At 34.5% G+C, this 12,604-nt stretch overlaps 1 protein-coding gene and 1 long non-coding RNA gene across 4 annotated transcripts in view; one reads left to right on the forward strand and one right to left on the reverse strand.

Annotated features, from left to right (window-relative positions):
• The window catches only part of CUBN (cubilin), a 263,301-nt gene that overhangs the window by 42,908 nt on the left and 207,789 nt on the right, over window positions 1-12,604 (forward strand). Inside the window, exons 18-22 of the mRNA XM_077897053.1 lie at window positions 1,255-1,399; window positions 1,627-1,805; window positions 4,203-4,368; window positions 4,709-4,925; window positions 8,582-8,712. Of these exons, the coding sequence (XP_077753179.1) occupies window positions 1,255-1,399; window positions 1,627-1,805; window positions 4,203-4,368; window positions 4,709-4,925; window positions 8,582-8,712 (838 nt within the window). The remainder of the gene's footprint in view (window positions 1-1,254; window positions 1,400-1,626; window positions 1,806-4,202; window positions 4,369-4,708; window positions 4,926-8,581; window positions 8,713-12,604) is intronic.
• The window catches only part of LOC144313788 (uncharacterized), a 48,253-nt gene that overhangs the window by 4,150 nt on the left and 31,499 nt on the right, over window positions 1-12,604 (reverse strand). Inside the window, exons 4-5 of one of the 3 annotated variants that reach the window (XR_013379408.1) lie at window positions 4,264-4,398; window positions 1,669-1,783 (exon numbers count right to left, since the gene is read on the reverse strand). The exons of 1 other annotated variant lie outside the window; for it this stretch is intronic. This is a non-coding gene — a long non-coding RNA (uncharacterized LOC144313788). The remainder of the gene's footprint in view (window positions 1-1,668; window positions 1,784-4,263; window positions 4,399-12,604) is intronic. One more of the 3 variants, XR_013379409.1, reaches the window with a different exon arrangement.

Raw genomic sequence — 12,604 nt, forward strand, 5'->3', positions numbered from 1 at the left:
TTCTTCAATGTTTGAGGGTGCCTTAGAACAAATAATCTATGGCAAATATTTGTTCCTTAAAAGTTTGAAATAATTGAGGAGCCTGCGTGACTGAGTTGGTTCGGTGTCAGACTCTTGATTTCCCCTCAGGTCATGATCTCAGGGTCATGAAATTGAGCCCCATTTCTGTCTCCATGCTTAACATGGAGTCTGCTGGAGTCTCAAGCAGACTCTCTCTCTCTTCTTTTCCCTCTGCCCCTCTTCCCAGTGTACATGCATGTTATAAATAAATAAATAAATAAATAAATAAATAAATAAAATCTTTTTTAAAAGTTTGAAATAATTGGTGAGGTAGAGGATATTCTGGGAGTTCTGGGAGGTGGGAGGTAATTATTTGATAATGTTTTCAATTTTATCCATGGTTTATTGTCTCTTCAGATTTTATCTTTCTTCTCCTTGAGGTAATTTTAGTAATTTATATTTTTTCTGGAAATAGCCATTTCAAACATTGAGCTGTATCAGCATAGAGTTGTACAAAGAGGTATCATTCATATGAAATGAATGTGTCAGTATCTGTGTATTTGTAGCATTTTTCTCATTTTTGATTTGTGTATCTGTGTTTATTCTTTTTAAAAATTTTTGTCTTTATTTTCTTTTATCTTTATTGACAAAGATGTATCTTAAATATCTCTATCCCTCAACTTATACCCCCAAAACAATTCTTGAATGTATTATTGAACTCAACTTTCTTTTGTATTTTATTTATTAGGTTTTACTTTTAGTTTTACTTTATAATCTCTCATTTTAATACGTTTTCCCAATTTTTTTAAATTGACTCTTTTAATTCTCTGTTATCTACTTTTCTGTCTCTTTCTTTCAACAATAAAAGCAGTTTAGTCTGTGATTTCCTTTGATTACAGATTTGGCTGAAACTTGCATGTCTTATTATATCATGTTCTCATATTTTGCTGTTTTCTATATAATTCAAAATTGTAAATTTATCTTTGCTTTCACATTGTAGAAGTTATTAGGAGAACGTTTGATGAAATATTCTTATGCTTTGGATTTTATCTGGCTTAAGTTTGTTATTAATATTTAGTGTAATTATACTGTGCTCAAGATTGGCCCATTGATTACTTTCAAATATAAATATGTAACTCAAATTAGATTATAACTTATTCTGAATCTGCCGTTTTTTTCATCTCCAAATAATCCACCATTGCCAAGATTATTTTGTTGATTAGAGTAAAAGATCTATTTTATTTTTCTATTTAGGTCCGAGATGATAAAATCTTACTTGGAAAAGTATGTGACAATGAAACCCTCCCTCACATTAAATCCATTAGGAACCATATATGGATCAGGCTTAAAATAGATGCTTCTCTTGTAAGAGCTAGTTTCAGAGCTGTTTATCAAGTTGGTAAGAAAATTTATGCGTTAATTTTTAAGTTTCTAATTTGTCTGATTGTAACATTTTAATTTCTTGGAATAATTTAGTCATTTTATACCTTTTAGTGCCAAGGAAAAAATTCTACTAGTCACAACACATTCCTTTATATTCCTATGCTGAACTAAACTTAGCAATAAAAGTAAAGGCAGGAATCATTTATCTCTGAACAAACACTACTATCATTTTCATATTCACAGCTTGTGGAGGAGAATTAACTGGAGAAGGAGTCATTCGCTCACCTTTTTATCCTAACGTGTATCCAGGAGAAAGAATCTGCAGGTGGACCATTCACCAGCCCCAAAGCCAAGTAGTTATTCTCAACTTCACTGCCTTTGGAATTGAAAGTTCTGCCCACTGTGATACAGATTATATTGAGGTAAGAGTAGAACATCTTTGAATACTTGTATTGGGTTGAATATTATTTAAAACAGTATGTCATGTTATCCTTAGATCAGCTACATGAAACAACACTAGTTTGTAAAGACCAATATCTCTTATAAATATAGATGCAAAAATCCTCAATAATATACTAGCTAACTGAATTCAGCAGCATATAAAGAAGAATATGCACCATGACCAAGCAGGATTTATCGCAGAAATGCAAAGTTGGTATACATTAAAAAATCAACGAATGTAAAATAAAATAAAGGAAAAAAAGAACCTCCCACATGATTAGCTCAATAGATGCAAAGAAAAGCATTTGACAAAATCTAACATCTTTTTGTGATAAAAACACTGAACAAACTAAGAATAGAAGGGAACATCCTTAATTAGAAAAATGTCATCTATTAAAAAATCCACAACTAACATCATATTTAATGATGAAATACTAAATCCTTTGCCCTTATCATCAGTAAAAAGGCAAAGATGTCTGTTCTCACCACTTCTATTCAATATTATACTGGAAATTTTAGCTAGGGCAATTAAGCAAGGTAAGGAAAGAAAATACATTCAGGATGAAAAGGAAAGAGTAAAACTATCTCTCTTCAAAATTAACATGATTTTATCTATATATAAGATGTATAGAAAATCATAAGGAATCCACACATACATACGCACAAACTATTAGAAGGAATCCACACATGCAAACATATTCAGCAAATTGTATGATATAAGATCAAACTATGAACGTCATTGCTTTTTCTGTACACCAACAGTGGACAATTTGAAAATGAAACCAAGGAGACAATGTCGTTTACAATAGCATAAAAACGAAATACACCGAGAAATACATCTTTAAAAAGATGTGTAAAATGTGTACTCCTGAAGCATTGTTAAAGGAAATTAAAGACCTAAATACGTGGAAAGACATCCCATGTGTTCATGGATTAGAAGACTTAATGTTGTTCGGTTGGCAATACTCCCCAAGTGTATCTAAAGATTCCATTTAATCCCTATTAAAGTCCCAGCTGGCATGTTCTGCAGAAATTCACAAGCTGATTGTAAAATTCATATAGAAATGCAGAATAACCAAAGCAGTTTTGGAAAAGAAGAGCCAAGTTGGAAGACACACACTTAACCAATTTCAAAACTTAGAACAAAGCTACAGTAATAAAGACAGTATGTTGAGTGAGGATAAAAATATGGAACAATGGAACAGAATTGAAAATTTAGAAATAAACCCATAGCTTTACGGCCAACTGGTTCTTGAAAGGGCTCCAAGACATTTCAGTAGGAAAAAAATAGTATTTTCAGCACTATTTGATGAAAATGCAAAATTATGTAAGTAGGCCCTTCCCTTACACCACACATAGAAATTAACTAAAAATGGACAATAGACCTAAATATGGGAGCTAAAACAGTGAAACTTTTGAAAGAAAGCAACCTGTGTATTTGTGACCTAGGTTAGGCAAAGCCCTCTAAGATAGGACACAGAGAACAAACAATAAAATAAAAAATAAAAAATAAAAAATTGGACTTCATCATAATTAAAAACAATCTAATTTTTAAAGTGGGCAAAGAATCTAAATATATATTTATTCAAAGAAGATACACAAATAGCCAATAAGCACATGAGAAGATACTCAATATCACTAATCTTCAGTGAAATACAAATCAGACCATAATGAGATACTGCTTCACAAACAAGAATGGCTATAATCAAGAAGTCACAAAATAGGGAGTATTGGCAAGGATATAGAGAAATTGGAAAATTTTTACACTTGTACACTGCTAGTGAGCATATAAAATGATATAGCCACTTTGGAAAAAAGTTCCAAGTTCTACAAGAAGCTAAATATTTGATCCAGAAATTACCATTTATCTATCATTCGATCCAGCAATTCCACTCCTATGTGTATATCCAAAGGAAATGAAAATATATATCCACACAAAAAAATTGCATTTAAGTGACTACAATCATTATTCTTGGTAGACAAAACATAGAAAAAATATAAATATCCACCAATTGATGAATGGATTATTAAAATGTAGCATATCCATACAGTGGTATATTATATAGCATTAAAAAAGAATGAAGAGATGACATGTTACATAGATGAATTTTGAAAACTGGTTAAATTAAATCACACAAGACCATGTAGTGTGTGATTTTATTTATTTGAAATACCCAGCATTGACAATCTGAGCTTGGAGTTTGAAGGAAATGAGGAATGACTGCTAAGGGGTATGGAATTTCTTTAGAGGTGACTAAAATTTATTTTTATGACATTGATAAAAAAATTTCAGAAATAATTATTCTTAAAAGCAGTTTTCCAAAATAATATTTAACAAAATAAACTTGAATATATCCCCCCCCCTTTTTTTTTCTTAGATTGGTAGCAGTTCCATTTTGGGTTCTCCTGAAAATAAAAAATATTGTGGCACAGACATACCTTTGTTTATAACATCTGTGTACAATTTTCTTTATGTCATATTCGTGAAAAGTTCTTCTACTGAAAATCATGGTTTCATGGCTAAATTCAGTGCTGCAGATTTGGGTAAGATATTGACATTTTCCTGCTTTGCCTCTTAACAGAAAAAGTAAATAGCAGAAGTAAATAATTATAGAAAATTCATCTACACTCTGTAGATGTGTAGCTATCTACATTCTAAAAATTTTAAAGTACACTCAAAGGCAAAGAAAAAATATATTTCCTAGTCAGTACATATTCAGAGTTAACTGATTTTTATTAATAAGAGAAAAAGATTATCTTACGTGGCATATGAGGAACATTTATCTTTTTCAGCTTTTAAGAGGTTATGATCAGATTACTTTATTTTAATTCTAGGTAGCTTATTGGTTAGTTGTTCTAATAATTATTATTTTTGTTTTAACAGCATGTGGAGAAATTCTTACAGAGTCAACAGGAATCATTCAAAGTCCTGGCCATCCAAATATCTACCCTCATGGGATCAACTGTACCTGGCATATATTAGTCCAACCTGGCCACCTAATTCATTTGATATTCAGGAAATTTCATCTGGAGTTTCATTACAATTGCACAAATGACTATTTGGAAGTTTATGACACTGGTTCTAATACATATCTTGGGAGGTAAAAACATTTTGTTTCTATTTTTATTTTGTTTTTATTTTACATATCTTGGGAGGTAAAAACATTTTGTTTTTATTTTTATAAAAAAATAAAAACTTCCTACTTTCTTGCTTTCCTACTGCAGTGAAGGATGTTAAAAACTACCATGTTGTGTTATAAAAACCAGATGAGATCTTCACATTCCTCAATGACCATTTCTACATCACTACCGACAACTCTATAGTCTTGGTCTTCAGTAATTAAGTTTTGACCTATGTGTATACCCATGAAGGCATTACCAAAATCAAGATATTATACATATCCATTACTCCTAAAACCTTCTTTCTTCCTATCATAATTCCTCCCTTCTCATCCCCATCCCCAGGAAGCCACCAATCTTTTCTATTGCTATAAATTAGTTTGTATATTCTGGAATTATATAAAAAATGGAATTATACTATATGTACTCTTTTTTGGTCTGGCTTTTCTTAGCATAATCTTTTGTTGTTGTTGAACTTCTTGGATCTTAGGATTTATAGTTTCATCAAATTGAAAATTTTTTGGCCATTAATTCTTGAAATGCTTTTTCTGTCTCTTTTTCCCTTTGGGGACTCTGATTACAGGTATCTTAGGTCATTTGAGATTGTCCCACAGCTCATTGATGAACTCGGCTCATTTGATTTTGAGTTTTTGTTCTGCATTTCATTTTGGAAAGTTTCTATCACTGTGTATTCTAGTGCACTAATCTTTTCTTCTGCAAAGACTATTCTGCTATAAGTCCTACAAAGTATATTTTAATCTTAGACATTAGTTTTCATTTCTAGAAGTTCAATTTGGGCCATCTTTTATATCTTCCATGTCTCTGCGCATTAATTTTTTTCCCTTCGCTTCTTAAATCTGTTTTTTTTTTTTTTCCTAAATCTCTTGGGTTTTTGTTGTTGTTGTTTTTTTTTTTTTTTTTTTTTTTTTTACAATCCTGGGGTCTTTCATTTTCTTTACATTTATCATGCCATGAATTCATAGGGAATGGGTTCCAGCAGTTCAGGCTCCTTTCCATTGGTTCTCACAAAGTGTGCTTCTCTGGGTGGGGCAGGCTGGCGCTTCAGTTGGACCCAAGTACCTACTTTTTGGCTTTTTTTTCTGATCATTTTCCTTCACACGCTTCAGGAAGCTATCTCGGCTCTTTGAGTGTTTAATCTGCTCAATGTGGACATTAATTCTCTTGGCAAGAATCTTGCCCTTAACTTGTTTGTTTACAACAATGCCAACAGCATGCTGAGTAACATTGTAGACTCTTCCAGTTTTGCCATGGTAACATTTGTGGGGCATTCCTTTTTAAACAGTGTTCATTCCCTTGATGTCCACAATATCATCTTTCTCATAGATCCGCATGTATGTGGCCAAAGGAACAACTCCATGTTTTCTAAAAGGCCTAGAGAACATTAGCGGGTACCTCTCCTTTTTCCCTTTGTGCTGGTCATTTTGGCGTATTACTGAAAGATGGTAGTTCCTGCCGAAAGGACTATTTTAATGTTTTTTTTTTTTTTATCTGCTAATTCAATCATCTGTGTTATTTCTTGGTGTGTTCTGATTAATTAATTTTTCTTCTCATTATGGGTTCTACTTTCCTTCTTTTCATGCCTGGTAATATTTGATAGGACGCCAGACATTTTCAATTCTGTGTTTTTGTACACTGGACATTATTGCATTCCTCTATGTATTTTTGAGCTTTGTGGGTTTTTTATTTAATTTCTAGTGAGTGAACATACAGCAAAATAGTAGTTTCAGATGTACAATGTAGTGATTCAAAACTTCCATACAACACCTGTGTCATCGCAAGTGTACTCCTTAATTTCCATCACCTGTTTAATTCATTCCCCTTCCCCCTCTCCCTTTCTGGTAATCATCAGTTTATTTGCCATAATTCAGTGTCTGTTTCTTGGTTTGTCTCTCTCCCTTTCTCTTTCTCTCTCTTTTTCCCGTTGCTCATTTGCTTCTTAAATTCCACATATATTGAGCTTTGCTTTGGAAAGCGTTGTTCTGGGCAGCCCGGGGTGGCACCGCGGTTTAGCGCTGCCTGCAGCCCGGGGTGTGAGCCTGGAGACTCGGGATCGAGTCCCACATTGGGCTCCCTGCATGGAGCTTGCTTCTCCCTCTGCCTCTTTCTCTCTCTCTCTGAATAAAAAAAAAAGTGTTGTTACTTGGAAACAGCTTGATCATTACCAGTTTTGCTTTCAAACTCATTTATTGTCTCGGAAGAATCATTGTCCTTCATTGCTTGGTATCTAGTATCTTGAGACCCACTGCTTTATACATCTTTGTCCAGATTTTCAGTTGTTTCAGGTGAAAAGTTATATCCAGCCACTGTTTTACATCTTTGTTGGAAATGGGTGTCTCTAAATTTCCTTTTTATTTCTTCTTACATTTCTTAAAAAAAAAAAAGATTATTTATTTGAGAGAGAGACAGAGATAGTGACAGAGATAGCATGAGAGAGTAGCAGCAGGGAGGAGAGGGAAAAGCAGGATCTTTGCTGAGCAAGGAGTCTGATGCAGAGCTTGATCCCAGGCCCTGGGATCATGACCTGAGCCAAAGGCAAGTAGTTAACCAACTGAGCCCTTCCTTCTTACATTTCATTTTCTTTTTTCTCATTTTAAACATTTTCCCTTTATTCATTATTTTCTTAAATGTATTTCTTCTCCTAGTTTTATCCTCACTCTTTATGTTTTCTTATTCTTAATCTTTCATTTTTAAAACTTTCTTTTTCTGAGTAAAATTTAGCAAAAATTTAACATGGCTTGGTAACCAAACTTTTACTTCTGCATAGGCCATCTGTTTAAAGATAATAGAGTCCACCTCTATAGGGCTCACTATTCTAGGTACTGTTCTAAACCCCTTATAAGGGGAGGAGGGCAGGGGGTGGGGGTGAATGGGTGACTTGCACTGAGGGGGGCACTTGACAGGATGAGCACTGCATGTTATTCTGTATGTTGGCAAATTGAACACCAATAAAAAATAAATTTATTATTAAAAAAATAAAATAAAATCTGAACTTTAAAAAAATACTAAAAACGAATGAAAAGTACAATGAGTGAATTGTATGGTATGTGAATTTTGCATCAATAAAATTAAAATTTTTACATAATAAATGAAAAAAATAAACCCCTTATATACAGTATGCTAACTCATAAAATTCTCAGAATAACCCTATGAAGTAAAGTCCTATCATGATCCCCATTTTAGAGATGAGAAAACTGAGGCATTGAACTGAGTGATCCGCTCAAAGCCATAATGCCTCCAAGTGATAGAATTGACTCTAGAGGTTGTGATCCATGAGTTTATGGTATATGTTTTCCTTTTATTATGTAAGTTTATTTTTATTAATAAGTTCATTAATATGCTATATGGTGACTTAATAAGAGTTAGCAATTTCTTATTTCATTAAACTTCTTATGCATGACAAGCCACACAGCTGGGTACACACATATAACTATTTCAGGGAAGTATTCATAAATAGGATGATCTTCAGCAATTTTGTAAATGTTTCGTGCCTGAAATATATTTATTTTTAAAGGTTAATAGGGTATATTATTATTTTATTTTACATGTCTTAATTTTTAGTATATCATTTCAAGTATACTAAGTTTTTAAATCTGTGTTCTTTCTTGGTTTCAAACAGATATTGTGGGAAATCAATCCCACCCTCTCTTACCAGTAGTACCAACTCATTAAAGCTTATATTTGTGGCTGACTCTGACCTCGCTTATGAAGGCTTTTTAATAAACTATGAAGCAACTGATGCATCATCAGGTAACAGAACAACATTGTATACTTGGTTTTGCTCACTATGAGAATACTCCATCCCCAAACTCATGGCACATGGCACACAATGAAAGCTAATTCAGAAAAGAGTGTAGTGACTTCAGTGCCTCCATATTAAAAATAATGATTAGATCAGAGTATTGTATCAATGTTAAATATTCTAATTAAAATAATTACATCGTGCTCTGTAAGAGAATGCTTTTGTTCTTAGGAATGACACATTGATGTTTTTAGGAGTAAAAACATGTCATGTCTCCAAAATATTCTCAATTGGTTCAGATAACTGAATGAGTAAGTTAGAGAAAGAGACAGACATAAAGCAATGAGGGAAAAATACAAATAAGTAGTAAATCTAGGAAAAGAGAATTTGGGAGCTAGTTCTTACAACTTTTCAAGTTTAAAAATCTTTCAAAATGAAAATTACATATGAGACTAAATACTAATTTTAAAAAATTAGAGGAAGATTCCCTAGATGCTTATATTTTAAAGCTCCTACTCCCATAAATAAGTAAATAAATAAATATTTAAAAACTTCCACTTAGAATCCCTCCCTAGTTTCTCATTTATTTCTTTTCAGAGTGGCTGGCCACTATTCTTTATTTCATACAAAACTGCTGTTCTCTGGTAGTTCAAGTTCTATGTGTGGGTAGTATAGCTTTAGATTTCTCCAGAATCCTGAGTGTGAGTGAAGCAGATACTATTCTTTCCTGAGGGCCCCTTTCTAGGAGATGTTTTATTATCCAGCTAAAGCACATGGGAAATTGAATCCCCAGCAATCATCGTACTTTATGTTAAACGATTGATGTAGTCACTGGACTTTGTCCAGGTATTCAACATCCAATGACCAAAATTGGCTTTTTAAGAAATTACAGTGTACACACAATTTTCCATACTTCTGTAATTTTATCTGCCTCATAGATTTGGCCCAAACCACGCTGAATACTAAGATTAGGATTTGGAGCAAGTCCCTTGAACTCTTTGGGCCACAGTTTTCTCATCTATAAAATTAAGGAGTTGGATTTGATAACCTCTGAGATGTCTTCTGGCTCAAATCAACCATGAACACAAGTTTAATTTGCTGCATGAATAAATTAGCTGTGTCTTAGATAGCATACAAGGCTGGTGGGGCCTGCTGGAAATATTATGGAAATCTTCATAACAATGTGCAAAGTAAGACATAGCACTGTGATGACTAACACAGCCCCACTAATACCACACTAGCTTACAAGGCAGTAGCAAGTACAGTAAGAACCACAGGAACCAAAATCATCTGGCAGGGAGGATATTCAAGTTAAATTTTAATTTAAAAAAAGGTTTTCAGAAAGACAAAATACAGATAAAGAAAGTTGAGAGAAAGGAAGGAAGCAATCTGGAGACAAAAAGAAGCTGATAAAGAAAGACAACATGGGGCACCTGGGTAGCGTAGTCAGTTCTGCTTTTGGCTCAGGTCATGATCTCGGAGTCTTGGGATCTAGCCTGGCATAGTCATTGGGCTCCCTGCTCTCCCCTCTCCCTGCTCGTGCTCTCTTTCTCTCTCTCACATAAATGAAATAAATAAATAAAAAGAAAGACAACACAAGAAAGATATTTGACAAAAAGAGGAGGGAACCCTGAGATGGCAAACTCAAAAGACTCTTCGATCTGCCTCCCTGGATGATAATCATTACTTTGGCCTCCGTCTGGTCCAGACAAGGGAGTATTTGCTTTCCAACCTTGGCTAAGCCCGGTTGGCCACTGTGCTCCTGCCCTTCACTGGGTGAACTCATCAGTCCAACTATTAGTCAGATATTCTAAACAGCAATCAGATGATGGACCCAGGAAGCCATATGGCACACTCAACTTACCATTTTGAAGCCTGTCTCAGTTTTCTATTGGGCAGAATGTGAGTGGCTGGCTGTCGTGAATTGTTGAGGGTGACCGTGAGGACTGCTGATGGGGGCTGGGAGACTGGTGTAGGGATTGTGCTAGTGACTGCCAGCCAGTGGGCTAACCCTCCAGGCAGCATGAGTCCTAGGGAGCTGCCCACCTGGAAATAGGAGGTGTTCGGTTGCATTCTTTTCAGTTGCCACTTTATTTTTTTGTATTTTCTGCAGAAAACAGAAACAGGAAAAAAAAAAAAAACAAAGGAAACTTAATCATTGGCCCTCATCCTATTTTATTGCTCTAGCAGAAGTTATTTTCAGAGCAATAATGGCAATATTTGGTTGGTGATTTCTAGTTCACAGCAGGTGTGAGGTTCTCTGCTGAAGTCTTTCCTGTCTTTATCTGATAAAGGTTAAATTTCCTGACTTGAATCCAGTTACTTTCCCATCTGTATTTCATGCCATGGGGCTATGATGTCAGCTCCCAAATATGTGTTTGGGAGGAAAGAGATCGGTTTCTGGTCATTACTTTGACTGTCTCCCTCATCACTGTTTCTGTCTGTGTCCAGATGTGCCTGGGATAGAGACGAAAAACTAACAAGTAAAATGGTTTTGGGTAGAAATTCTGAAGAATGTTTTTGTAACATTATGAGAGTAGCTTTTAAATGTTTACTTATTTAAAGTACCAAATATTTGAAATTTGGAAGAATATAGTTGATTAGCTAGCTAACTTTACTAATTTAAATTGTAATTTTATACTCTGTTAGCATCTCCTGCATATGCATTAAAATAATCTTACCAAGAGAAGACTTTAAAGATACAAGAAAGAACAGAGAAGTGCTCTTGATGCCTTTCTACTTTAATATTAGACAAAAATCCATATAACACTTAGTCCAATGTTTTTCACTGAAACATTCATGCCTCATTAGTGGGTCATGAAGTTAACTTACTAGGTTGCTATCTGCTTTTGTTCAAAGTATGGAACAGAATAGAAAGGAATGGAATAGAAAGTATCAGTTTATCATACAAAGTTTGATGTTGCCTCATGAAACCTGTTTGCAATATCTGTGTGTGTGCATGATTGATGTAAATGTATTTTTATGGTGTGTCAGAAAGTTCAAAACACAAATCCAGTATAATCATTTATTTTTTTTAATGAGGGGAAAGCAAAGAGGATGATTGAAGTTTCCTCTCAAGAATGCACAGCTAGTTGGTTTAGAAGCTAAACCAAAATAATCCAGTCCCAACATCTAATCCATTTGTTTCATCGTGTCCAGATGAGCCCTTGGAATTGCTTTAGATGAATTACACTTGGTGTGGCTGGTAACATTCAACTTTTAGTATGGAAGGACTCTAGTTAGTTTTTTCATATTTTCTGCAATTAAAGGTGGGGGAGAGTGCTCTACAGTTGCCTGGGAAATGGTCAGTAAGTGTCAGACCCACATCAAATACGGTTAAAAGTGGGCATTTGTGGGCTTTTCCAACCTCCCCATTCCCAGTTCAGAGTTCCCACTCTTACCCCATAGTCTATTTTTCAACAGTTGCCTGGAATGAGCCCAGAAGAGGCATCTAAGAGTGAGAAGTTAAGTGGTTACTGAACAGGGAGAAGAGGGTTTCTTTAGAAGAAGTGAATAGGGAGTACTGTTTATATCTTCAAACTTCAGTCCAGGAGATCAGTGTTCTCAGTTCAGATCCAAATATGTCTAGGGTGAGTTTTCACCAATTCAAGTGGTTCTAAAAAAAACTTTGCAGTTCTTTAGATATTCTGGAAGTTAAGTCCCAGCACATAAGTTGCTATAGAACTACAAATGAGATGTAATGGGGAATTAGACTATACCTGGTCATGCTGGTACTTTCCATGCTACAGAAAGGCTGATGGTGAAGTCACAAGTTTGGGTTCTAGGCCAACCTTGACAGTACCTTGGAAAGTTCCAAGCTCCCTCGTTCTTTCCATCCACCTTGAATTCTGTATTTTCCGCTATGAAATATTCAGATATTTTCCCTCTGGGAAAGGTGTT

This window comes from Canis aureus, chromosome 5 (assembly GCF_053574225.1).
Source record: "Canis aureus isolate CA01 chromosome 5, VMU_Caureus_v.1.0, whole genome shotgun sequence".
NCBI classification, from domain to species: Eukaryota; Metazoa; Chordata; class Mammalia; order Carnivora; family Canidae; genus Canis; species Canis aureus.